General features: G+C 50.8%; 2 protein-coding genes across 23 annotated transcripts in view; both read right to left on the bottom strand.

Moving 5' to 3' along the window:
- Positions 1 to 7,165, bottom strand: part of LOC126426693 (uncharacterized) — a 174,213-nt gene extending 167,048 nt beyond the window's left edge. The window contains exons 1-3 of one of the 3 annotated variants that reach the window (XM_050088614.1): positions 6,994 to 7,165; positions 3,565 to 3,711; positions 1,277 to 3,433 (exon numbers count right to left, since the gene is read on the bottom strand). In XM_050088614.1, the coding sequence (XP_049944571.1) occupies positions 3,002 to 3,433; positions 3,565 to 3,711; positions 6,994 to 7,008 (594 nt within the window). In that variant the 5' untranslated portion in view covers positions 7,009 to 7,165 and the 3' untranslated portion in view covers positions 1,277 to 3,001. Of the gene's footprint in view, positions 1 to 1,276; positions 3,434 to 3,564; positions 3,712 to 6,993 lie in introns of those variants that run through there. The other 2 variants (XM_050088612.1, XM_050088613.1) reach the window with 2 other exon arrangements.
- The window catches only part of LOC126426686 (uncharacterized), an 897,888-nt gene that overhangs the window by 237,839 nt on the left and 632,289 nt on the right, over positions 1 to 27,760 (bottom strand). The window lies entirely within an intron of this gene.

The raw sequence follows: 27,760 nt of genomic DNA, 5'->3' as shown, positions 1-27,760 counted from the left end.
CTATTTACATTATTTCACTTGGACGCACTTGACACTTCTGTCTTAGGAACCAGGTTATCTAACTGTAGAAAATGGGAGTGCATTACTTCTTGTGGTGACATGTTACATCATCTGTTGTTACAGAATCATTAAAACTTAACGGGGCACAAATTTTGGCAATATCCTTGCATGAAATTTTGTTGGTTCATATCTAATTCTTGTCTGTGGGGAATTTATTATTTTTTATGTTGCGATGCGTACTACTAGCCAGCTGCATCTTGAAGTATAATTAAAGAATATCAATGTGTGTGTGTGTGTGTGTGTGTGTGTGCGTGTGTGTGTGTGTGTGTGTGTGAGATCCACAAGACTAAATGGTTGAGGAACTGCTTCTGGAAGTAGTCTCACACACACACACACACACACACACACACACACACACACACACACACACACACACACACACCAGAAAAATCCTACCATTGAAACATATATCCCTGAGCCTGCACAGAAAGATACAACAATGCAATGGTGTCATATGCTTTAGTAATTGACTTTTGTACTGAATCAGTGCAAGTAGTAAGTTTGAGTATTTTGTGCGGAAACTGTGGTGGAACATAAATGGCCGCCAATCCCTCACTTGTTGCAAAAGAGACAAGAAAGCCCTGTAAACATTACTAATTTTTACATAAACCCTACATAAAATGTAGTTAGAATGGTCAGTCATTTTTCAGAAATGGGAAATGAACATGGCACATGTGCATATGTTTCTTGTTACAATTACATACACACATGTGCATCTGTTTTACATGAAAAGTGTTGTTGTTTAACTTCCGATCAAACATATATGAAAACAACACTTTTCAACATTAAACAGATGCACACATGGGTCGCTAACTCTAATATGAAATAGGCACTTCTGCACAGGCGCCATGACATTTTCATTACCCATTACTGGAAAAGTACCATACTGAATCGTCAAACACTACATACAAAGTCTTAGCTATAGCATTATGGAAACTCTCATGCCAACAGTGGTGACAGTTTTTACTCCTGTATATTTACATGTAGCTTTCTGTAAAATTTGATCAGATCTGCTTTTTAGGAACCATTCAGAGTTTTAATTCTCTTGTATCAACCTTCAGTAATGACCATTGGTACCACCTATTATGTATTTCTCCAATAACTCTGACAATATTTGTAATAAAGTGTAATAATAATAATTATTATTGTTATAAGAAATAAAGAAGAGCTTTTTGGTACTTCCAGTCTCGCTTCATGCTACCAATTCCACTTAACAAAAAAGTATCAGTAGTAGCACAATCAGCACACAGTTGGGTATCTACTTTAACTATTGATGGTAAAATGTATTTATGAGGGTATGGCAAGTTGTGTAACCATGACTTTCATTTTGGTTGGGAAGTTCTTCCAGTTTTAAATTTGCTGTACTACCACATATTTTAATGTAAAACTGAAAAATCTCCCAATGTAAGTGATTGCTGTAGACACTTAACTCACCATACTCTGATCAATCCATTTCATTTTTAAATCTGTATGAACATCCAGAAAAGCAAAAGGGCAAATACATGTTTCACAAATGCTACCTCCATTTAAATGAGTGTTCCTACATTTTTGTAGATGATGTCGCTGCTAAAGGAAGACCATTTTCTGTAGGGTTCGACAACCAATATGTTCCACATTTTTAAGTGCCTCTAACACTTTTTTATCGTGTCATTGTCACAACTGTATGTGAGATTTATAATATTCCGACATCTCTCTCTTGCCTCTCGAAACAGAGATGAAGGAGAAGCTGATGGTTCAGGAATGTTATGCTCTTCATTCATAGCATCATCACTGCTGGACTCCTCTAATTCATGCAGTGCAGAATCAGTCTGTGGAATACAGCTGCCACTTGCACCATACCCATATGTCCTATCCAAACAAATTAACGGGCTATTTCTGTACTTTTCATTTACTTTGTCAAAACCCCATTGAGTATAGAAAATAAAGATGGCACAAAAATGTTTACACATATATTTGTGCTTTTGGTAATCTTCACATGTACAACTTGGTTCCGCAAAGTTTACAGTATACCTAAGATCTTTTGAAGTGTCGCTTTTCACGGAAAAAACACCCTCACTTATTACTGACACTGACTCTTTACTGAAGCTTTCTTCCGCAGAAGAATATCGTTTCCACACGTGTGTTATATTTTCCTGTGTCTTTCCATGCAAAAATGCAGGTACAACTTCATTGTTCTTTCTAATAACAGAATTCATTTGGCAATACTTTTTCATGAGGCCAGGAATGAAACTATTTACTAATACCTTAACAACTCCTGTTAATGTTTTGTCTGTGTCATAGTTCAGAAAAGACTTTTTGACCTTCTTGTTTATTGTTTCAGCACCGTTTGTGGTTCTAATATTGGCAAATGTGCCAATATTCTCGAAAGCTCTCACCCAATTTTCAGCAACTGAGAGCCATTGATTTTTAAAATAAATAAGTGGCTTGGGGTTCCTACGAAAAACCTCATGAGTCTCTAACATTTCAACATTGAGTTTGATCTGTTCCTCAGATGGAGACGCTGCAACATAGCGCCACAAGCTCCAGAACGGACTCCTTATCAGTTCCTACAGTTAGATTCCCTCCCTTTTTAACCCATCGCCCCCAAGCCTGTTCCCTGTGAAATGAACACAAGTACACTTTTGAAAATGGAAATATTTCTTTAATTGCTGCTATCTCGGACTCTGAGAAATCAGTAACCCTGTAGGTTGGGTTGAAGTCTGTATTCCACCTCTTGAAAACAAGTAGTGCTTCAGCAATTGACCTTGTATCTTCTACCTGAATAAAGAAAAAACCTACCACTAAACAGCATCCGTTTGCCTTTACTGTAACAAAAAATAAAGGAATGTCATATTTTGTTGTTTTGTAGGTGGCATCAAGCAAACATACATCTCCATATTTTTTTAACATATCCTTCTGCCATGCACCCTCGTAACAAAACAGCAATGGCTGTATTTCTCCATCAACATCTGAAAAAGGCCTGAAAAAAAATATTGTCACCTCTATATTCTTTCTGCCACTCATTAATCTGCATTTGCAAAGCCTCTTGGTCAAACACACTTTTCTTCAATTTCTTAAGGGCCCTGTATACATGACTATATATTGTGAGATGTTTGGGGTAAAATGTAGTGTTCATATTATCTGGCTTGTGTGGTCCAGTGAAGGTTATGTTCACAAATCTTTCAAGATGCAACTTTATTATTCTCACAGATGTAGTTCCATCTTCAACAACCTTTGCTATTTCCACAGCTAGCAAGGGATGTATGTCTCCACTTGCTTTTATGCTTTCTGTGCTGTGGGTATGGTGGTCTGGTGGTGACGCCCTCACATAAAAGCGAAGAACACTTTCAGGTTTATTGGCTGCCTCCAAAGCCTGTTTTAAACTGTGGACAACCTTTAACACAAAAATTATTATAATTAACAAGAGACAACGCATTAAGTACAAATAGTTTGTGGAGCAATAGACTATTTCTAGAACAAATGACATAAAAACATCAAATTACAGAATAGAAACCCCATACTTACTTTCTTTTTAATTTCACGATCATCTACTGATTGAACAGAATAGCCTGGATACACTTTAACACATTTAATTGAAAAAGTGGCAGGGCAATCGCTCTTTTTCGTATCCATAATCAACAATCTCTTTTTTGCTGGGTTAACATGGTCAGCCTGAAAGTATAAAGAATATTAAATATAACTTCAAATGCTACATCCAGAAGAGTCACATACAGGGTTTTCTCTAGCCCAAAATAATTTGAATTTTACAAGAAACCTAACAGTGAACCCTGGATTAAAAGGTACATAAAACTATATCAACAAAGTACTCTAAATCACAATTAATATTTAAATCTCAGACTTAAGTATTGTTGCCTAACACTTTTAAACTCACTGTACCAATGTACACACCAAATATAATCTCTCTCCCCCCCCCCCCCCGCCCCCCCCCATCCCAAATGCAGTAAAGTGCTAATATTAAAATTACAAAATTGTAGAAAATATGAAACACACAAACTGTAACAAGAAAAGAACACCGAAATATTCAAACACATCACACCCAATAGTAATACAGGATGGCAGATAAAAATAATAACATGACAAGACAGGAATATGAATCATTAGTGTAGAGGCTATGCTTTAAATGTTATGGCATGTACATAACCACTTCATAATTACTCATGGCATCGTTTTCTGGAGTACTGTACAGATGGTACAACCAATATTTAAGTTAGGAAGTAGGGATACAAAAAAGAGTAGTGCTCTGTTCAAAACTGCTGAGAGTTCCATGCAAGTATATATTTCGTACAGAGATCAAGGTTTAAAATGACAATACCTCAATCAGTTCTGCAGTTTACTTTCAAAGTGCAATAACCTGTAAGCCTTAAGGGCTCACTTTCACGATCTATGCTTCATAACACTTCATTTCATATAATCACTGTCATAATCACTGTATCACGTGTTTTGCATTGTACTTTACAAAACTTTTCGACAATTTAAGCAAAAAAATTAGTAGGGTTTTTGCTACACCTATCAAGTTTTGGGAAGTGCAGTGCCTTTTGCTTAAAAGTTAGTGAAAATTTACCATAAAAACATTTGGCACCTCATATGGACTACACTGATGAAGGTATAACATGACTTGTTAATATGTGTAATGCCTGTGATCCACTGTAGTTTCAAAATGTAATGTGAAATCTTTGTAATTACTGCAGAATCAAATAATTCCTACAGAATATCTTTCATACACAAAGATGAAATTAAATCCGACCAACACCAAAATCTTAAAAATCTCAGGTAAATGCCAAATTTGTGTCCTGCACACAGGAAAAGGCTGTAATAAGCTTCCACAAGTAGATCAAAAATATTATTGTCATCAGGAGAGTTCTAAACTCTGTTAAAGAGCTACTAAATATTATTGATCTAACTTGTGGTTAAGGATAACATTTAGTTCTGTTCAATAGAACAGTGTCAAACTATCCTAACAAACAACTGTTTTAAGCCAGCATATGCTGAAAATGTTTTCTGTAAGTGACTGTGCTTTTCATGTACCAGAAAGTAGACATTGGAGGAATCTTTTATTGAAAACACAGTAAAGAAATATGTTACAGCCTATTATCAGCCATTATTAGGCACATGAGCAACAGATGTGTAGCCATATATATTTATGCAACCATAAGCATCATATCTGTTTTAGTGACTCTCTCTCTCTCTCTCTCTCTCTCTCTCTCTCTCTCTCTCTCACACACACACACACACACACACACACACACACACACACACACACACACACACACACACACGATTGCAAGAGTTCCATCCTACATGGATGGCCAACAAAATGAATTAGTATGGTGTAATGTAACAAAAAATCAGAAAGTTTGCATTATACAGGGATGTGGAATAGGAACTGGGATATTTCAGCAAGTATCTGCCTGCACAATGTGGGGTGAAGTGAAAGGAGTCTGAACTGAAGAAGTAAATGAGACAGAATCGAAACTACAAGAACCCCTTCCCACTCATCACCCGGGTGGGACCCTATTTACGGAAGGAACTGATAAGCTCTCTGGTGGCTAAATGGCCAGACTGCAGGGAACAGACACTTTAGGCTGCTTCTTTCACCCCCTGAAAAATAATATCCATATTTTAAAATATGGGACCTGATAAAACTTCTGACATCACTCTCTCTGCACACTACCACTGTCTACTACTAAGCAAGTTAGTATGACACCTCTGAACACCAATAGTCTTGATGATATAAGACACTGCCTCTGTTCATTATGGGCTTCCTTCTTAAATGCCAACAAAGATAATCGCATGTAATTATTATGAATCAACCCAGTTCACTAAGAGCAACTTTAAGTACATCAGAAATTGAAGCCTTCCAGTAATACTCTGCAAGGAACTTTAGCACAACTGTGAATTTTGAAGAAGCATTTCTCATAAACTATTGGAATTTTGAGTTCTTTTCCTGTGCCTGCAGAAAAATAATTATGAATTAAACATGGGCCCACCTTTTAGCATACACAATTATTGTTTTAATATCCAAACATTTATCACAACAGTTGTGGCACCTTCAATGGTTTATTTCTTTTTATCTACTTTCTGTGTGTCCTGCATCCCCCAACCAAAATGCTGGTGGTGGTGATGATTGGTTTGTGGGGCACTCAAATGCGTGGTTATCAGTGCCCACACAAATTCCGAACATTTGGCTCAGCCCAATCACACCACTTTCAAGATGAAATGATGAGGACAACACAAACACCCAGTTTTCTCGAGGCAGGTGAACCAAAATGATACACATGTCTAAATTAATACACTTGTCTTTAGACCCATGGCTGATTTTGGTTTGTCAGTCACAGGAGATACACACAAAATAAATAAAAGAAACTGCTGAGGACACCACAACTATGGTGATACATATTTGGGTATTAAAGCAATACAATAATTGTACACTTTCAAAAAAGATGGACCTATCTTATGTGTAGTACCTCTTCTTTTTCATGTTCAAATGCCTTTCTAATCCAGAAGCTGTTTGTATTAGATCAGTTGCTAGGGAAGATGTGCAATACACTCACTACCTTTGTGATGGTGACTCTGAAGGTTTTAAGTGTTGAGGTTGCTAAACCATATGGTGAAACCAAAAAACTTGAATTTATAGGACATATGCTTTAGAGAATGGGAGCAAGACTTCAGAAACTCTGCAAGGACTTGACAGGAAAAGAACACTCTGATAGTGGAGGGATTGGTAGACAAGGCAGACTCATGAAATCAGAAATACGGAATGAGGATGTTCATGAGAAACAGCAAAAATGTCGGTGAGGTGAGAAAAGAAATTTGAGCAACTCTTTTTCACTGAAGATCCACAGCAATAACTCTGCCAAAACGGAAACACTTCATGGTGTTAGTATACTAACTGTGAAGCACATGCACAAAAACTTGAGACACTAATTTACTTACTGGTGGCGGTTTCATGCAATTTTTGGCGATGGTGGCTGCTCCTTACCGAGTATGAATACCCTATGCACTTAAGACTATTCATAGTCTTTTGATCTCTTCCTCCGAATCACAGTAGCCACAGTATTTGCCGTCGTTACCGACAGCGAAATCTTTCAGATTATCTTGAAGGATCTGTTCGAAAGCTTTCTCATCTCCGTTAGAGCCCATGTTGAGAACGCCGTTCACGCGAGCAACACCGGACACGCGGACAATGAAACTACACAAACAAATAGCAATGCAGATCGAAGATGCACACAACAGTCGATGTATACAGCATTCACACAACAGTCGATCGGACAACTCGTGGCACATGCGATGACGCGTGCCTACGTCATGAAATTTATTGTCCTTCATTCCGGTGTAAGCTACACGAGAAACTCTCTCTTTTTTGTTGCAAGTAATTTGTATTCCATCCTAGTAGCTTTTTGCAGTGGTGTGTAGATGTAAACGTGTTGGAAATGCTACATAACAACATTGCAGAGCACTAATTAAAAAAAAAAAAAGTGTCAAAAATTTTATGGTACTTCGAGCTGTGGAGTCTAATTTTGAAATGACTCAAAAGCCAAGAACTGCTTCCTTATTTGCGTCCTTTATCTGTGTGGGATATGATAAAACAATTGCTGTAAGTACAATTCAGTATGTCCTCTCAAAAATATGCTACACATGGTCACGTGATGCCCCACCAGAAATACGACGAAAATCGTATCAGCAGAGCAAGCACCAAGCACGGGCTGCTACGTCATCGTAGCTGCGCATGCGCAGTACAGCCTGTTGTCTGGCGCATTCTGGTAACTGATCAAACGAACCTAGGGATATAACGATCGCCATGTTTTCCCGACGGCGTTTCGAGCTGACATCTGTTGGCGACGTCGAGCAACAGTGCAGGACGTAACGGCTGTGTACTGGATCTCGCAATAAGCTGTTCAGCAGGAAAATGCTGAAAACGAGAACGATGTCCTTACCGATATCAATTACTTGTTTCCAGTTGCTTCAGAAAATTTGAATAAATGTCCATATCTATGGCCATCTTGTAAGGAATGTACTTCACACCCAGCAACATTCTTGCTAATGTGTTTATTATATGTGGGAAATTGAAAACTTCTTGTGCATCTCCGGCGGTACACCGCAAGGTTACCGCCCTTCGATTGTGCCTTTTTCGCGGTAATCGAAGTGTTAGGGGTTCCAGGTGCCAGCCAGCCAGCCAGCCAGCCAGCCAGCCAGCCAGCCAGCAAGCAGTTCCCGGTCCCGGCCTGCAGCAGTGGTCCCGCAGCCAGCCAGCCAGCCAGCCAGCCAGCCCTCCGGTGGCAGCAGCAGTCCAGCCAGCAGCAGCCGCAGCCAGCAGCAGCCGCAGCCGCAGCCGCCGCCGCCCCGGCCCCGTCCGCGGCAGCAGCGTCCCTGCCTCTCGCCGTCGCCGTCGCCGTCGCCGTCGCCGTCCGTCGTCCCCCAGTGTGTGTCCTGTCCTTTTAGTGCTGTGTTTTTCTTTCTTCTTCTTGTCGTCATGTCCGCCCCCACCACCACCGTCACTACTACCACCACCGCCATCGTGTATACGTCCCCTTCCGCCGCCTCCACCACTATCACTTGGTGTGCCCAATCCCACCCCCCTCCTTCCATCCCTCCCCTCCTCTCTATCCCTTCGCCCTCGCTCTTTGTCTCCCCATCTCCCGCCTCTTCCTCTCGTTCTGATCCTTTCCCCCCACTCCCCCAGCCTGTCACTGCAGCTCCGGCTAGGGTGGTGGCCCGTCGGGCCACTGCCCACGCCCAGCTCTCCCCATCGCCGTCGCCATCGCCATCACCGCCACCACCGTCATCATCGTCACCATCACCATCACTGCCACATTCGCCTGCACCGTCACAGTCACTATCTCCGGCGCCGCCTGCTGCGTCCGTGCCGGGACCTGTCCCTTCCCACCACCTCCCCATCGTTCCCGTCCCTCCTGTCACCACCCGCCCATCTGCCGCTGTCAAACGCCCTAGTGGCGCCTCCACTTCCTCTGCTCCTAAAAAGGCTCCACCCCGCCCGCCATCCCCACCCCAAAATGCCATGGACGTCTCCCCACCAGGCCCCGCTCCCTCCTCCTCCTCCTCCTCCTCCTCCTCCTCCCCACCCGGTCTCTACAAATATCTCCTGTCCCGTCCCGATCCTTCCTTCCTCGAGGCCCGGAATCTCTCCCTCCTCCTCCGCCAACATTTCCCTGGCGTCCCCATCTCTCTCCTTACTCCCAGACGGGATTCTGTTCTTATCTCCTCCCCCAGCCCAACTCTCCATACTGACATCCTCTCCCGCCTCCCCATCACCCGTTTTGGTCCTCACGCCTCCCTCACCCCTGCTCCCTCCCCATCTCCTACCCGCCAACCCCAACCCCCGCGTCGCCCGCCGACCCTCACCGCCGTGATCACTCGGCTTAGCCCGTCGATCACGGAGGAGGAGGTGCTGGCGGAGCTGAAGGCCCATCCCACCCTGGAGGTGCGGGCGGTCCGCCGCATTTTCAACGCGACCGGCCCCACCCGCCTTATGCGGGTTTTCTCTGAGGACGCCCCCTCCATTGACCGTCTCCTGAAGGAGGGTGCCCTCCTCTTCAATCAGCGGTACAAGGTCGACCCCTCCCGTTCCCCCCCTCAATCCCTGCGCTGCCAGAGATGTCTGCGCTACAATGCACATCCAACAGCAGAGTGCCGCGAGGCCCCCACCTGCCCACATTGTCGGCAAGCGCACTTCCTCCGGCAGTGCCCCAACCTCCAATCCCCTCCCTCCTGTAATACCTGCAGCCTCCCCCACCCCACCTACTCCCAAAAGTGCAAAGCCCGACCCCCTCCCACCACTCCTGAACTCACCGTACCTGTCCGTCCCCTGGACGCCCCCACCCCTCCTGGCAATTCCCTTCGTCCCCCCCCCACTGCTGAGGACATCATCAGGTTCCTCACCATTGTCCTTCAAAACGTCCATCCCTTTCAGCGCCCCCACACCTTACAACAGATCTCCCTCGCCGCCCGTTCCATATTCCACCTTAAAATGTACGCCACCTTTTCCAATAACCAGGCCCATTTCACCTTCTCCCGCCTTGACACCCTCGTCTAAGTCCTTATCATGGCGCGACAGCATCGTATCCTTTTCAACAATATCCGCTCCCTTCCCGCCAACAAGAACCTCTTCCTGCACACCCTTGCTACCCACCGTGTGGATGCCTTCCTCCTCAATGAAACCTTCCTCCAACCCCACCACTCCATCCACACCTCCCCCTATCTCCTCCACCGCTCCGATAATCCCCTCCCAGTTGCGCGTGGCGGAGTTGCCATTGGCCACCACCGCCAGATCCCCGTTCGGCTCCAGCCCCTCCTTCCCGACCCCACCGAACACCTGATCCTTAGTCTCTTCTTCCCCGGCCTTACCATTACCTGTGCCACCATCTATGTCCGCCCCAACGCCCCTCTTCCTTTCGACTTCCTCTCCCACATCGACCGTACCTTCTCCTCCTATGTGATCGCCGCCGACCTCAACATCCATAGTCGCTCCGCTGCCCAGTTACGGCGGTGGCATCGGTTCCTCTCCTCCCTTCAAGGCGACCTCCTCCCCATCCCCCAGCATACTCGTCCCGAATCCAACTCCACTCCCGATGTTATCCTCTCCTCCCCCAACCTCCTTGGTCGCATTACGGTGGATGTCCTGGAGCCTATTGGTAGCGACCATCTCCCTGTCCTCCTCACCGTTTCAGACGGCCGTCGCCCCCGCCCCGACCCTCGTCATGACCCTCCCCCTAAGTACATCCATGACTATTTCCCGTGCCAACTGGAATGCCTACCGGGATACCCTCTCCACTCAGGTCGATAGCCACCCTCTCGCCTACCGCCGTCCTGATGATGTCACCCATGCCGCCTCCTTTCTCCAGCAGACCTTGTCTGAGGCCGTGGAGGCCCACGTCCCTACTGTTGCCATCCACCCCCACCGTCCTACCTTACCACCACAGGCCGTTCTCCTCCTCCGTGAATCCCGTCGTCTCTACCGTGCCTTCCTCCGCACGCGTGACCCGGACACCTTACGACGCCACCGGCAACTACAGCGACACATTCGAAATTTGCTCGCGGCCAAGAAACGCCGGGACTGGCGACAGACATGCACCCGTTTAACTGCTACCCTCCCTCTAAACTCGTCCAAGTTCTGGACCGCCTTCCGTCGCCTTACCGGAACTAAACCCTCCCCCTACTATCCTCTTCTCCACGATGATCGCCCCTTTCCTGACGCCCTTAGTAAGGCCAATCACTTTGCCTCCTACCTGTCCGATGTGTTTTCCATCCCTGATGATCCCCAGTTCGATTACTCCCTCTTCCCAGATATCCGCGATCGAACTGATACCTCTGTCCCTCCCCTCGCTCCTGGTTTCCAGTACTTGGACAACATTCCACACACGGACCTTAATGCCCCCATCACCACACAGGATCTCATCAATACACTCCGCACCAAACGCAACACCGCTCCTGGTCACGATCGTGTCACCTACCGTCACCTTCGTGAAGCTCCTGTCTCTTTTCTCTCCACCCTGGCCAGGCTCTACAATGTAGTCCTGTCCACCGGTTACTACCCCGACCTGTGGAAAACCTCCCGTATCCTCATGTTCCTCAAACCTGGCAAACCGCCGTCCGCCGTCTCCTCCTACCGTCCCATCAGCCTTACCTCGGTCTTCAGCAAGGTCCTGGAATCTATCCTCACCCGCCGCATCCACCAGCATCTCCGCCAGCACCGCCTCCTCCCCGTTACCCAGTGTGGCTTTCGGCCGTCCTTCTCTTCCGACGATCTTCTCCTTCACCTCACTCATCTCCTTTCCGAACAGCTCAATTCCCGTCGCTCCACAATCTTCCTCTCTCTTGACCTCGAACGCGCATATGACCGCGTATGGCATTCCGGTCTCCTCTTCAAGCTCCAAACCTTCGCCCTTCCCATTAACTACGTTCGTCTGATCGGTTCCTTTCTCTCCCGCCGTCCTTCCTATGTCACCATCCATAACACCGATTCCTACACCTTTTTCCCCTCCGCCGGTGTGCCCCAAGGCTCCGTCCTCTCCCCCCTTCTGTACTTGTTGTACACGGCGGACATGCCGCCGCCGTCACCCCCCGTCCACCTTCTCCAGTTTGCCGATGACACCGCCTTCCTTGCCCTTGCCCCCACCCTGCGACGCTCCCAACACCTTCTCCAATCCCATCTTGACCGGTTCACCGCTTGGTGCAACCAGTGGTTGCTCAAGGTCAATCCTTCCAAAACCCAGGCGATCATTGTAGGCAAAACCACTCCCTCCTTCCGCCTCCTTGATTTCTATCTCACCGTTTATGGCCGTCCCATCGCTCTCACCCCCACCCTTAAGTACCTTGGCGTCACCCTCGACCGTCGCCTCTCCTGGACTCCCCATCTCCAGACAATCCAAGCCAAGGCACGTTCCCGACTCCGTCTCCTCAAGCTCCTTTCCGGCCGAACGTGGGGTCTGGACCCCTCCACCATCCTCCACACCTATAAGTCCCTCATCCGCCCTATCCTCTGTTACGCCCATCCCGCCTGGATCTCCGCCCCCCCTTCCTTTTATAAATCCCTCCAAATCCTTGAACGCCATGCTCTCCGCCTTGCCTATCGCATCCGTCTCCCTTCCCCCACGCGGATCCTGTATGACCTTATCCCCTTCCCCCACCTCCTCCTCTTCATCGAAAGGATACGCATCCTATACACCTCCCGTAAACTCGATCCTCCTCACCCGCTCGTCTCCCCGATCCTCTCCCACCCCCGCCCGCTGCCACGCCTGTACTCCCACGTCCCACCCGGTCTCCATCTCTCCACCCTCCTTACCCTCTCCCAAGGTGGCTTCCGCCAGCTCCCCCTCCCTGATGATGCCCTCCTCCCCTCCATCTACCCCTCCTACCAACTTTGATCCTCCCACCCTCCTCCTGTGCTTGCTCCTCGGGGCACCCTCCCTCCCTTCTCTCCCCTTTCCCTCCCTCCTCCTTTTCTCGTCCCTCGTCCCCCGGGCCCCCCCCTCCCCTGTCCCTATCCTCCTGTTCCCGTCTCCTAAGCCATGGCGTCCTCTTTTCCTCCCCTCTCCCCCTCCTCATCCCTGTTGCCCTCTTGGCAGGTCCCCGGACTCGCACACGCTCAGTGGACATTCGCGCGCCGGAGATCACCGCCATCAGTGTATCGTGTGTGCCGTCATGTTTAGTGTTCAGTGTTTACCGTCACACTCCATCGTTCACCAGTGCCATCGTCTCCTTCAGTGTTTGTGCGTCGTCTCAACAGTTTGCAGTGTGGCTTATCGTCGAGTGTGAACGGCTCCGTGTTTGTTTCTCTGTGTCTCCTGTTTATTGCCCACCGTTTTGTAACTTTTATGTTTTTCTCCTGTTTTTGCTGATTGTACCTTCTATGGCTGAAGAGCAGCGTAGTATGCTGCTGACAGCCTGCCTGCTGTACAGGCTTTAAAATAACAATAAAGTAAAAAAAAAAAAAAAAAAAAAAAAAAAATAACTTGTCGCGCCCCACGGCCGAGGACATCATCCGGTTCATTACCGTTGTACTCCAAAACATTCACCCTTTCCAGCGCCCGCACACCTTCCAACAAATATCCCTTGCTGCTCGCTCTGTTTTCCACCTGAACACCTTCGCCACTTACTCCCACAACCAAGCCCACTTCACCTTCACCCGCCTCGACACCCTAGTTTAAGTCTCTTCCCTTCCCTCTCTTCCCCCCCTCCTTCCCGTCATGGCGCGGCACGAGTCTCGCATCCTCTTCCAGAACATTCGCTCCTTCCGCTCCAACAAATACCTCCTCATGCACACCCTCTCCCACCACCAGGTCGACGCCTTCCTCCTGAATGAAACCTTTCTCCAGCCCCACCATTCTGTCCGCTCCTCCCCCTATATCCTCCACCGCACTGATGCTCCTGGTCCTCGTGCGCAGGGTGGAGTCGCGATTGGCCACCTTAAGCATATCCCCGTCCGGCCACAACCTCTCCTCAATGACCCCACTGAACACCTTATCCTTAGCGTCTTCTTCCCCTCCCTCACCATTACCTGTGCCACCATCTATGTCCGCTCCACTGCTCCTCTTCCTTATGACTTCATCTCACACATTGATCACACCTTCTCCACCTATGTGATTGCCGCCGACCTCAACGTCCATAGCCGCACTCCTGCTGCCCTTCGGCGGTGGCATCAGTTCCTCTCCACAATCCAGGGTGACCTTGTTCCCATTCCCCAGCACACCCGACCCGAAAGTAACACCACCCCCGATGTTGTCATTGCCTCCGCCAACCTCCTTGGGCGTATCACTGTCGCCGTCCTTGACCCCACAGGTAGCGATCACCTCCCTGTCCTTCTCACCATAACGTCTGCAAACCGCCCCCCTCCAGCTCCGCAACCTGCACCCCCTCCCAAGGTCGTCCATGACTATCGCCGTGCCAACTGGGCTGCCTACCGGGACTCCATCTCCACCCAGGTCGAAAGCCACCCTCTTACCTATCGCCATCCTGACGACATCATCCGCGCCTCGTCCTTCCTTCAGACGGTAATTACTGACGCCGTGGAGGCCCATGTTCCTACTAAAACCATCCACCCACACCGTCCCACTCTCCCTCCGCGGGCTGTCCTCCTCCTCCGTGAATCCCGCCGCCTCTATCGCTCCTTCCTCCGCACTCGTGACAGGGATACACTCCAACGCCACCGGCAAATACAGCGACACGTACGGAACCTTATTACAGCAACGAAACGCCGGGACTGGCGCCAGACCTGCACACGACTCAATGCCACCCTCCCTATCAACTCCTCCAAGTACTGGTCTGCCTTCCATCGTCTTACTGGTTCCCTTTCCGCTCCCCACTACCCCCTTCTCCATAACGATCGCCCCCTTCCAGACAACCTCAGTAAGGCCAACCACTTCGCTTCCCACCTTTCCGAGGTCTTCTCCATCCCCGATGATCCCCACTTTGATTATTCTCTTTTCCCCACCGTCATGGAACGTGCTGATACCTCAGTCGCTCCACTTGCTCCTAGTCTCCAGTACTTGGGGCAGTTGCCCCCCTTGGACGTCAACACTCCCATCACAGCACAAGACATTAAACTTCTCCTCCAGTCCAAACGCAACACGGCCCCTGGTCACGACTGTGTCACCTACCGTCACCTTCGAGAAAGCCCCTATTCCTTCCTAACTGTCCTCGCCCATCTCTATAATGTCATCCTCTCTACTGGCTTCTACCCTGACCTGTGGAAGACCTCCCGCGTCCTCCTCTTCCTCAAACCCAACAAACCCCCTTCTGCCGCCTCTTCCTATCGTCCCATCTGCCTCACCTCCGTCTTCAGTAAGGTCCTTGAATCCATCCTCTCCCACCGTATCCATCGGCACCTTGCTCAACACCACCTCCTCCCCCTTACCCAGTGTGGCTTCCGACCCTCCTTCTCTGCTGATGACCAACTCCTCAACCTTGTTCACCTTCTGTCCCTCCAGCTCAACTCCCGTCGCTCCGCCATTTTTGTTTCCCTTGACCTCCAAAATGCCTATGACCGTGTATGGCATCCCGGTCTCCTCTTTAAACTCCAAACCTACGCCCTGCCTATCAATTTTGTCCGTCTGGTCGCTTCCTTCCTCTCGCACCGTCCTTCCTATGTCGCCCTCCACAACACCAACTCCCGTATCTTTTATCCCACGGCTGGCGTCCCCCAGGGTTCTGTCCTCTCCCCTCTCCTTTATCTCTTGTATACAGCTGATATGCCCAAGCCACCCCCACCAGTTCACCTTCTCCAATATGCTGATGACACCGCCTTCCTGGCTCTCTATCCTACCCTTCAAAGGTCTCAACGTACCCTCCAAACCCACCTTAACCAGTTCACCACTTGGTGTAACCAGTGGCTCCTCCGTCTCAACCCCTCCAAAACCCAGGCAATCATCATAGGCCGTACCACTCGCTCCTTTCGCCTCCAAGATTTCTACCTCACCCTTTATGGTCGTCCTATCCAACTCACCCCCACCCTGAAATACCTTGGCCTCACCCTTGACCGACACCTCACCTGGACCCCTCATCTCCTGACCATCCAGCAGAAAGCCCATTCCCGCCTCCGCCTGCTGAAACTCCTGTCCGGCCGGACATGGGGATTGCATCCTTCTACCATCCTCCACACCTACAAATCCCTCATCCGTCCTATCCTCTGTTATGCCAGCGTCGCCTGGATCTCCGCCCCCACCCGCTTTTACAAGGCTCTCCAAATCCTTGAACGCCATGCGCTCCGCCTTGCCTTCCGTATCCGCCTTCCTTCCCCCACACGGCTCCTGTATGAACTGATCCCCTTCCCCCACCTCCTCTTGTTCCTCCAACATCTCCGCATCCTTTACATTGTTCGCAGGGTTGATCCCCCCCACCCTCTGGTTTCCTCCTTCCTCTCCGCCCCCCGCCCGTTGCCGCGCCTCTATCGCTGTATCCCTCCCTCTCTCCACCTCCACACCCTCCATCTCCTTCATCAGGGCAATTTCCAACGCCTCCCCCTCCCGGATGACGAACTTCGCCGTGACATATACCCTTCCTTCCAACTATAACCCGGCCTTGTTCCCCCCCCCCTCCCCAGGGCCCCCTTCTCCTCTTTCCTCCTTCTCCCAGAGCGGATTTTCCTCCATCCCCCCCTCCCCTGAGACCCTGCACCCCATACTTGCCTCTCTCCTTCCCACATCCCTCCCTACCTGGCCCTCTTCCGAGCGCCCCCCATTTCCCCTCCCCCATCTCTTCCCCTCCCTCCCTTCTTCAGGTCTCCCTCATCTCCTTGAACCTGGCAGATCCTCTGTATTGATCAACATCAGTGTGCCACGTCAGTGTTGTGTTTCGTGCTTTTCTCGTGTGCGTCAAGAGGTGTGATTTTAATTGTGTGCTGCCTTGAGGTTCGCCGTCAGTGCTACGCTGTGTGCTATGCCAGCCGTCAACACCTTTATGCTCCAGTCATACTGTGCCTTGTGTTTCTTTTAATCGTCGCAGTGTGTGGCTTTTTGTGTGTGCTACTTTTAAACAGTTTTTTATCTCCATTTTACAGTCACCCCGTTTTTTTGTATATTGCCTTCCATGATGTTCTCCCTTTTTATATCTATGTTCGCCTTCTTCTCTCCTTTGCTGTTTTTAAATGTCTTCTATTGTTTTGTTCTATGTCTTTCGGCTGAAGAGCAGCGCATATGCTGCTGCCAGCCCGCCCCGATAGGGGAATTGAAATACAATAAAGAAAAAAAAAAAAAAAAAAAAAAACTTGTCGCGCCCCACGGCCGAGGACATCATCCGGTTCATTACCGTTGTACTCCAAAACATTCACCCTTTCCAGCGCCCGCACACCTTCCAACAAATATCCCTTGCTGCTCGCTCTGTTTTCCACCTGAACACCTTCGCCACTTACTCCCACAACCAAACCCACTTTACCTTCACCCGCCTCGACACCCTAGTTTAAGTCTCTTCCCTTCCCTCTCTTCCCCCCCTCCTTCCCGTCATGGCGCGGCACGAGTCTCGCATCCTCTTCCAGAACATTCGCTCCTTCCGCTCCAACAAATACCTCCTCATGCACACCCTCTCCCACCACCAGGTCGACACCTTCCTCTTGAACGAAACCTTTCTCCAGCCCCACCATTCTATCCGCTCCTCCCCCTATATCCTCCACCGCACTGATGCTCCTGGTCCTCGTGCGCAGGGTGGAGTTGCGATTGGCCACCTTAAGCATATCCCCGTCCGGCCACAACCTCTCCTTAATGACCCCACTGAACACCTTATCCTTAGCGTCTTCTTCCCCTCCCTCACCATTACCTGTGCCACCATCTATGTCCGCTCCACTGCTCCTCTTCCTTATGACTTCATCTCACACATTGACCACACCTTCTCCACCTATGTGATTGCCGCCGACCTCAACGTCCATAGCCGCACTCCTGCTGCCCTTCGGCGGTGGCATCAGTTCCTCTCCACAATCCAGGGTGACCTTGTTCCCATTCCCCAGCACACCCGACCCGAAAGTAACACCACCCCCGATGTTGTCATTGCCTCCGCCAACCTCCTTGGGCGTATCACAGTCGCCGTCCTTGACCCCACAGGTAGCGATCACCTCCCTGTCCTTCTCACCATAACGTCTGCAAACCGCCCCCCTCCAGCTCCGCAACCTGCACCCCCTCCCAAGGTCGTCCATGACTATCGCCGTGCCAACTGGGATGCCTACCGGGACTCCATCTCCACCCAGGTCGAAAGCCACCCTCTTACCTATCGCCATCCTGACGACATCATCCGCGCCTCGTCCTTCCTTCAGACGGTAATTACTGACGCCGTGGAGGCCCATGTTCCTACTAAAACCATCCACCCACACCGTCCCACTCTCCCTCCGCGGGCTGTCCTCCTCCTCCGTGAATCCCGCCGCCTCTATCGCTCCTTCCTCCGCACTTGTGACAGGGATACACTCCAACGCCACCGGCAAATACAGCGACACGTACGGAACCTTATTACAGCAACGAAACGCCGGGACTGGCGCCAGACCTGCACACGACTCAATGCCACCCTCCCTATCAACTCCTCCAAGTACTGGTCTGCCTTCCATCGTCTTACTGGTTCCCTTTCCGCTCCCCACTACCCCCTTCTCCATGACGATCGCCCCCTTCCAGACAACCTCAGTAAGGCCAACCACTTCGCTTCCCACCTTTCCGAGGTCTTCTCCATCCCCGATGATACCCACTTTGATTATTCTCTTTTCCCCACCGTCATGGAACGTGCTGATACCTCAGTCGCTCCACTTGCTCCTAGTCTCCAGTACTTGGGGCAGTTGCCCCCCTCCGACATCAACACTCCCATCACAGCACAAGACATTAAGCTTCTCCTCCAGTCCAAATGCAACACGGCCCCTGGTCACGACTGTGTCACCTACCGTCACCTTCGAGAAAGCCCCTATTCCTTCCTAACTGTCCTCGCCCATCTCTATAATGTCATCCTCTCTACTGGCTTCTACCCTGACCTGTGGAAGACCTCCCGCGTCCTCCTCTTCCTCAAACCCAACAAACCCCCTTCTGCCGCCTCTTCCTATCGTCCCATCTGCCTCACCTCCGTCTTCAGTAAGGTCCTTGAATCCATCCTCTCCCACCGTATCCATCGGCACCTTGCTCAACACCACCTCCTCCCCCTTACCCAGTGTGGCTTCCGACCCTCCTTCTCTGCTGACGACCAACTCCTCAACCTTGTTCACCTTCTGTCCCTCCAGCTCAACTCCCGTCGCTCCGCCATTTTTGTTTCCCTTGACCTCCAAAATGCCTATGACCGTGTATGGCATCCCGGTCTCCTCTTTAAACTCCAAACCTACGCCCTGCCTATCAATTTTGTCCGTCTGGTCGCTTCCTTCCTCTCGCACCGTCCTTCCTATGTCACCCTCCACAACACCAACTCCCGTATCTTCTATCCCACGGCTGGCGTCCCCCAGGGTTCTGTCCTCTCCCCACTCCTTTATCTCTTGTATACAGCTGATATGCCCAAGCCACCCCCACCAGTTCACCTTCTCCAATATGCTGATGACACCGCCTTCCTGGCTCTCTATCCTACCCTTCAACGGTCTCAACGTACCCTCCAAACCCACCTTAACCAGTTCACCACTTGGTGTAACCAGTGGCTCCTCCGTCTGAACCCCTCCAAAACCCAGGCAATCATCATAGGCCGTACCACTCGCTCCTTTCGCCTCCAAGATTTCTACCTCACCCTTTATGGTCGTCCTATCCAACTCACCCCCACCCTGAAATACCTTGGCCTCACCCTTGACCGACACCTCACCTGGACCCCTCGTCTCCTGACCATCCAGCAGAAAGCCCATTCCCGCCTCCGCCTGCTGAAACTCCTGTCCGGCCGGACATGGGGATTGCATCCTTCTACCATCCTCCACACCTACAAATCCCTCATCCGTCCTATCCTCTGTTATGCCAGCGTCGCCTGGATCTCCGCCCCCACCCGCTTTTACAAGGCTCTCCAAATCCTTGAACGCCATGCGCTCCGCCTTGCCTTCCGTACCCGCCTTCCTTCCCCCACACGGCTCCTGTATGAACTGATCCCCTTCCCCCACCTCCTCTTGTTCCTCCAACATCTCCGCATCCTTTACATTGTTCGCAGGGTTGATCCCCCCCACCCTCTGGTTTCCTCCTTCCTCTCCACTCCTCGCCCGTTGCCGCGCCTCTATCGCTGTATCCCTCCCTCTCTCCACCTCCACACCCTCCATCTCCTTCATCAGGGCAATTTCCAACGCCTCCCCCTCCCGGATGACGAACTTCGCCGTGACATATACCCTTCTTTCCAACTATAACCCGGCCTTGTACCCCCCCCCCCTCCCCAGGGCCCCCTTCTCCTCTTTCCTCCTTCTCCCAGAGCGGATTTTCCTCCATCCCCCCCTCCCCTGAGACCCTGCACCCCATACTTGCCTCTCTCCTTCCCACATCCCTCCCTACCTGGCCCTTTTCCGAGCGCCCCCCATTCCCCTCCCCCATCTCTTCCCCTCCCTCCCTTCTTCAGGTCTCCCTCATCTCCTTGAACCTGGCAGATCCTCTGTATTGATTATCATCAGTGTGCCACGTCAGTGTTGTTTCGTGCTGTTTCTCGTGTGCGTCCAGAGGTGTGATTTTAATTGTGTACTGCCTTGAGGTTCGCCGTCAGTGTTACGTTGTGTGCTATGCCATCCGTCAACACCTTTATGCTCCAGTCATACTGTGCCCTGTGTTCTTTTAATCGTCGCAGAGTGTGGCTTTTTGTGTGTGCTACTTTTAAACAGTTTTTTTTTTTTTTTTATCTCCATTTTACAGTCACCCCGTTTTTTGTATATTGCCTTCCATGATGTTCTCCCTTTTTTATATCTATGTTCGCCTTCTTCTCTCCTTTGCTGTTTTTAAATGTCTTCTATTGTTTTGTTCTATGTCTTTCGGCTGAAGAGCAGCGCATATGCTGCTGCCAGCCCGCCCCGATGGGGAATTGAAATACAATAAAGAAAAAAAAAAAAAAAAAAAAAAAAAACTTGTCGCGCTTAGTCGCAGCAGATCAAAACATTTCATTAATCAATTTTTGCAAGGTTTGGACTTTATGTTCCGAACCTGTTGATGCAATGCAACGAGCCCGTCCTAAGCTCCATCCTCCTGGCTTCGGACCAACACGCCACATAACGCCCACCACCCCAGCATGGCTCCTGAGTGTTCTGACCAAATGGTGCTTTCCTGTGCCCCCGTTTAATGAGCACCGCGATATCTCGTTGCTACAAGTCAACCTCCTGGTTGCACTGTTCAAATACCCTCTATTTCGGACCGGTCGGAAGTTTAATTTTACAGGTTAGCGGCCCCAAATCATTTTCAATCTCTTGTTTATTTTCTTTTGCAACTCATCATCTTCAGTTATTATAAATAAGACACATTCGTAGCTAGTTATGAGCTTCATCAATTCGTTGTTGTACGTTACTTTAGTCATGTTCTAACTGAATTTCGGGTATACTTTGGAACTTACTATCGTACACTCTTAGTGTACTCTAGTTATTTTAAACTAGATGCCGACAGCATAGTGCTGACAACTGTTAGGGGCCTGCGCGTGCTCAATATTTATTGATAATAGTAGTTTGTCAAACCTGCAATATACTGAAGTGACCTCACATAATCAATAATACTGACAAAAATCCTCAGTTGACAGCCAAGTTTTACAAGCTAAGATGTCGAACACGGGAAAGGAAGAGTGTGTGTTGCAGTTATATTACCTACTGCTTCCAAGCAATGGATGACAGATTAAAAAGACGAAATGGCTGTGAGAATGGTTGAAAAAACGACCGACTGTCCCTGTGTTAATTTACAGATAATCAGAACCATGGACCCAGAAGTTTTGTGTCTGGTGAGTCCTGCACCATACCAGAACAACAAGTTACTAATGTTGAGACGAGATAAATCAGAGAAGCAACCTACGTTAACGAGAGAGTCAGTCTCAGCTGACGAGAAATTACGAGTAACAAAGAGATTTCTGGCGACATGTAGGTCATTCGAATGCTCAGAGTCTAGTTCTGTAGTACCAGCAAACATAATTACTAAGATTTTAGGGAACTTGTGAAGCAATTATATATCTGCCCAGCAGGGATACGTCCAGGCAACAGACGTAAAACTATCTTTTTTTACGTTTTTTAATAATTTCGAGAAACTGATGTGCATTTCGCGGATTTATTACTAGTCATTTCAGATATATGACGTATTTTTGTAAGAGAAGGGGCTTTTCCGAACTGTTATGTAATTCATCAACCGATACTATACTAAGGTAAGCATTGACATAGAGAATCAATCATCCGTTGACCATCCTAAAGTGGCATATACAGTGATTACATTCACATCGGTCTATTAAAATTGTTCTATGTTAAAAGATCACTTCAAAAATTTAATTTTAGGTGTGATACGAACAAAGGCGAATTGAAAGCATGCAAAGAAAACTAATGCTGTGTGGCCAATACGTGAAGCTCTGCCAACATCAGAATATAGAATATTGTCAAACCGTCAATACTTAACCCCACAGTTTCAGTATGTATTAACAATACCGAGAATACTTTGAAGGCCATCAATACAGCTCATCAGTGTACGGGCTCTCAGACGGTCAGCATATTGACGGTTTGACAGTATTACTGGACGTGTGAGGGCCCCTGAAGAGGCCTGCTTCACATAAAATTATGTCAGGTTTTTCTTCGTTTCACTCAATGAAATTCGCTGCACCAATGACTACTTTACATCATAAAATTACTGTTTTCGGATCAGCTGGTTCAGGGTCAGCCATCTCCCGCTAAAGTATTGTTACGATGATAAAACGACGTAAAACAAAATAAATCTTTTACTTAATAGCGACAGTCCGGTCGCCGCATTTGGCTGTGGCGTGTCAGGCGCGCAGACAACAGAGGCAGGATTTCTACACCTGGCTGGCTCCACGTAGTGTCGAGTAGCGTCGCCAGAGAGCAGCAGCTGGTGGTGGTGGTGGTGGTGGTGGTGGCGAGCCGCAGCGGCCGAGTAGTACGGACTGACGTCGACAGAGGGCAGGCAGGAACTACAGAGCGGACTCATTGCGTTCACACACGATAGAGGTGGGCCAAACGGTTATTCTCGAGTAACTGTTATCACAATTCCAGTTATTCTTTTATAACCGTTATCGTTAACGGTTATTAATAACTGCCAAGTTATTTTTCGCTAGCGAATACCGAATATTCCGAGGGGCCACAGTTAAGGCCCGTCCACTCGCAACGATCTGTCTGCGCAAATGTCTGCGCACATCACATCTGCGCAGACAGATCGTTGCGTGCGGACGGAAGATTTGCACCAACCTAAGGTGTGTGCAAACCTGGAAGTTGGAGTTGGAGGTTTGAGCGAAACCTCTCAAATCTGTGGGTTCAAACCACATCTGCGCAGACAAGTTGGAGCGTGTGGACAGGGGATCGCTGCAAATCTGGCGCGAAACAGCTGTTTGCTCAGTCTAGTGTTTGTATTTATGCGCACAGGGCATTAAAATGACTGATACTCGTCAGTGTTCTCGAGAGTTTGTAAGTGAATTCATTGAAATATATAGAAACCACCCTCGTTTGTGGAACGATTCGAGGGTTGGATTCCCTCTCTTCTTCATCGAAGAGTTTCACTGCCTGGGCTACTCTCAGGGTGCGCCTTCGACGTGGAAGATCGCTGCCGTGTCGTCTGCTTGCCGTCACCGCCGCCACCGCTTGGTCGCCGCCTTCCGGTCCTTGCAGCCGTCGCCGCCTGCCGGGGCTCGCCGCCCCCGCCTGGTCGCCGCCTGCCGGTGCTCGCCGCAGCCGCCGCCGCCGCCTCCCGGGGCTCGCCGCCGCCGCCGCCGCCGCCGCCTGCCGGGGCTCGCCGCCGCCGCCGCCGCCGCCGCCGCCGCGCCGCCGCCGCCGCCGGTGCCCACCGCCGCCGTCCGGTGCCGCCGTCCTGACCCTGGTCTACGGCCGTCTTCGTCTTCATCCGTCTTCGTCTGTCTCCAGTTTCTGTCCTTTCCTCTTCGTTCTGTTCGTTCTTGTTTCTCTCTCCCGTCATGTCCACCCCCACCACCACTGTCACTACTACCACCACCATCATTGTCTATACCTCCCCTTCCGCCGCCTCCACCACTATAACTTGGTGTGCCCAGTCCCACCCCCCTCCTTCCATTCCACCTCTCCTCACTCTCCCTTCACCCTCTATCTTTGTCGCCCCCTCTCCCGCTTCTTCCTCCCGCTCCTCTCGTTCTGATCCCTTCCCCCCACTCCCCCAGCCTGTCACTGCAGCTCCAGCTCGGGTGATGGCCCGTCGGGCCACTGCCCACGCCCAGCTCTCCCCGTCACCTTCGCCATCACCGCCGCCACTGCCACCGTCATCGTCATCGTCGCCGTCGCCTTCACCGTCACCGCCACCTTCTCCGGCGCCGACTCCGGCCCCGGGACCTGCCCCTTCCCACCACATTCCCGTTGTTCCCATCCCCCACACCTCCTCCACCGCCGTCAAGCGCCCCGGTGGCACCCCTGCTTCCTCTGCTTCCAAAAAGGCTGCGCCTCGTCCTCCTTCCCCCACCCATGATGCCATGGAAGTCTCCCCGCCTGTCCCTGCCCCCTCATCCTCCTCCTCTCCCCCTTCCTCCTACCGCTACCTCCTCTCCCGTCCTGATCCCTCTCTCCTTGAAGCCCGGAACCTCACCCTCTTCCTTCGCCAGCATTGTCCTGGTGCCCCCATCTGCCTCCTCACTCCTCGCCGAGATTCGGTTCTCATCTCCTCCCCCAGCCCAACCCTCCATACTGACATCCTCTCCCGTCTCCCCATCACCCGTTTTGGTCCCAACGCCTCCCTTACCCCTGCTCCTTCTCCATCTCCTACCCGCCAACCCCAACCCCCGCGTCGCCCACCGACCCTCACCGCCGTGATCACGCGGCTCAGTCCGTCGATCACGGAGGAGGAGGTGTTGGCGGAGCTCCAGGCCCATCCCACGCTGGAGGTGCGGGCGGTCCGCCGCATTTTCAACTCGGCCGGCCCCACCCGCCTTATGCGGGTTTTCTCTGAGGACGCCCCCTCCATTGACCGTCTCCTGAAGGAGGGTGCCCTCCTCTTCCACCAGCGGTACAAGGTCGACCCTTCCTGTTCCCCTCCTCAATCCCTGCGCTGCCAGAGGTGTCTGCGCTATAATGCGCACCCCACAGCTGAGTGCCACGAGGCCCCCACCTGCCCGCATTGTCGGCAGGCGCACTTCCTCCGGCAGTGCCCTAACCTCCAATCCCCTCCCTCCTGTAATACCTGCAATCTCCCTCATCCCACCTACTCCCAAAAGTGTAAAGCCCGACCCCCTCCAACCACTCCTGAACTCACCGTACCTGTCCGTCCTCTGGACGCCCCCACCCCTCCTGGCAATTCCCTTCGTCCCCCACCCACCGCTGAGGACATCATCAGGTTCCTCACCATCGTCCTCCAGAATGTTCATCCCTTTCAGCGCCCTCACACCCTCCAGCAGATCTCCCTTGCTGCCCGTTCCATCTTCCAACTCCAGATGTACGCCACCTACTCCAACAACCAGGCCCATTTCACCTTCTCCCGTCTTGACACCCTCGTTTAAATCCCAGTCATGGCGCGACAGCAACGTATCCTTTTCAACAACATCCGCTCCCTTCCCGCCAACAAAAACCTGTTCCTGCACACCCTTGCCACCCACTGCGTGGATGCCTTCCTCCTCAATGAAACCTTCCTGCAACCCCACCACACAGTCCACGCTTCGCCCTACCTCCTCCACCGCTCCGATAATCCCCTCCCGATTGCGCGTGGCGGAGTTGCCATTGGTCACCACCGCCAGATCCCCGTTCGGCTCCAACCTCTCCTTCCCGACCCCACCGAACACCTGATCCTTAGTCTCTTCTTCCCCGGCCTTACCGTTACCTGCGCCACCATCTATGTCCGCCCCAACGCTCCTATTCCCTTCGACTTCCTCTCCCACGTCGATCGTACCTTTTCCTCCTACGTGATCGCCGCCGACCTCAACATCCATAGTCGTTCCGCTGCCCAGTTACGGCGATGGCATCGGTTCCTCTCCACCCTTCAAGGTGACCTCGTCCCCATCCCCCGGCATACCCGTCCTGAATCCAACTCCACTCCTGATGTTATTCTCTCCTCCCCCAACCTCCTTGGCCGCATAATGGTGGATGTCCTGGAGCCTATTGGTAGCGACCATCTCCCTGTCCTCCTCACCGTTTCAGACGGTCGTCGCCCTCGCTCCGACCCTCGTACTGACCCTCCCCCTAAGTATGTCCACGACTATTCCCGAGCCGACTGGAATGCCTACCGGGATACCCTTTCCACCCAGGTCGATAGCCACCCTCTCACCTACCACCACCCTGACGATGTCACCCATGCCGCCTCCTTTCTCCAGCGGACCTTGTCTGAGGCCGTGGAGGCCCACGTTCCTACTGTCGCCATCCACCCCCACCGTCCTACCTTACCCCCACAGGCCGTTCTCCTCCTCCGTGAATCCCGTCGTCTCTACCGTGCCTTCCTCCGCACGCGTGACCCGGACACACTACGACGCCACCGGCAACTCCAGCGACACGTTCGTAATTTGCTCGCGGCTAAGAAACGCCGGGACTGGCGACAGACATGCACCCGTTTAAATGCAACCCTACCAATCAACTCGTCCAAGTTCTGGTCGGCCTTCCGTCGCCTTACCGGAACTAAACCCTCCCCCTATTATCCCCTTCTCCATGATGATCACCCTTTCCTTGACTCCCTTAGTAAGGCCAATCACTTTGCCTCCTACCTCTCCGACGTATTTTCCGTCCCCGATGATCCCCAGTTCGATTACTCCCTCTTCCTGGATATCCCCGATCGAACTGACACCTCTTCCCCTCCCCTCGGTCCTGGCTTCCAGTACTTGGACAACATTACACACACGGAACTCAATGCCCCTATCACTACACAGGATCTCATTGCTACCCTCCGCACAAAACGCAACACCGCTCCTGGTCACGATCGTGCCACCTACCGTCACCTTCGTGAAGCTCCTGTCTCTTTCCTCTCCACCCTGGCCAGGCTCTACAATGTAGTCCTGTCCACCAGTTACTACCCCGACCTGTGGAAAACCTCCCGTATCCTCATGTTCCTTAAACCTGGCAAACCGCCGTCCGCCGTCTCCTCCTACCGTCCCATCAGCCTTACCTCGGTCTTCAGCAAGGTCCTAGAATCTATCCTCACCCGCCGCATCCACCAGCATCTCCGCCAGCACCGCCTCCTTCCCGTCACCCAGTGTGGCTTTTGGCCATCCTTCTCTTCCGACGATCTTCTCCTTCACCTCACTCATCTCCTTTCCGAACAGCTTAATTCCCGTCGCTCCGCCATCTTCCTCTCACTTGACCTCGAACGCGCTTATGACCGCGTCTGGCGTTCCGGTCTCCTCTTCAAGCTCCAAACCTTTGCCCTTCCCATTAACTACGTCCGTCTGATCGGTTCCTTTCTCTCCCGCCGTCCTTCCTATGTCACCATCCATAACACCGATTCCTACACCTTTTTCCCCTCCGCCGGTGTGCCTCAAGGCTCCGTCCTCTCCCCCCTTCTGTACCTTTTGTACACGGCGGACATGCCGCCGCCGTCGCCCCCCGTCCACCTCCTCCAGTTTGCCGATGACACCGCCTTCCTCGCCCTTGCCCCCACCCTGCAACGCTCCCAACGCCTTCTCCAATCCCATCTTGACCGGTTCACCGCTTGGTGCAACCAGT

The sequence above is a fragment of the Schistocerca serialis genome, chromosome 11, assembly GCF_023864345.2.
Source record: "Schistocerca serialis cubense isolate TAMUIC-IGC-003099 chromosome 11, iqSchSeri2.2, whole genome shotgun sequence".
NCBI classification, from domain to species: domain Eukaryota; kingdom Metazoa; phylum Arthropoda; class Insecta; order Orthoptera; family Acrididae; genus Schistocerca; species Schistocerca serialis.
This window is presented reverse-complemented; position numbering and strand designations above follow the sequence as displayed.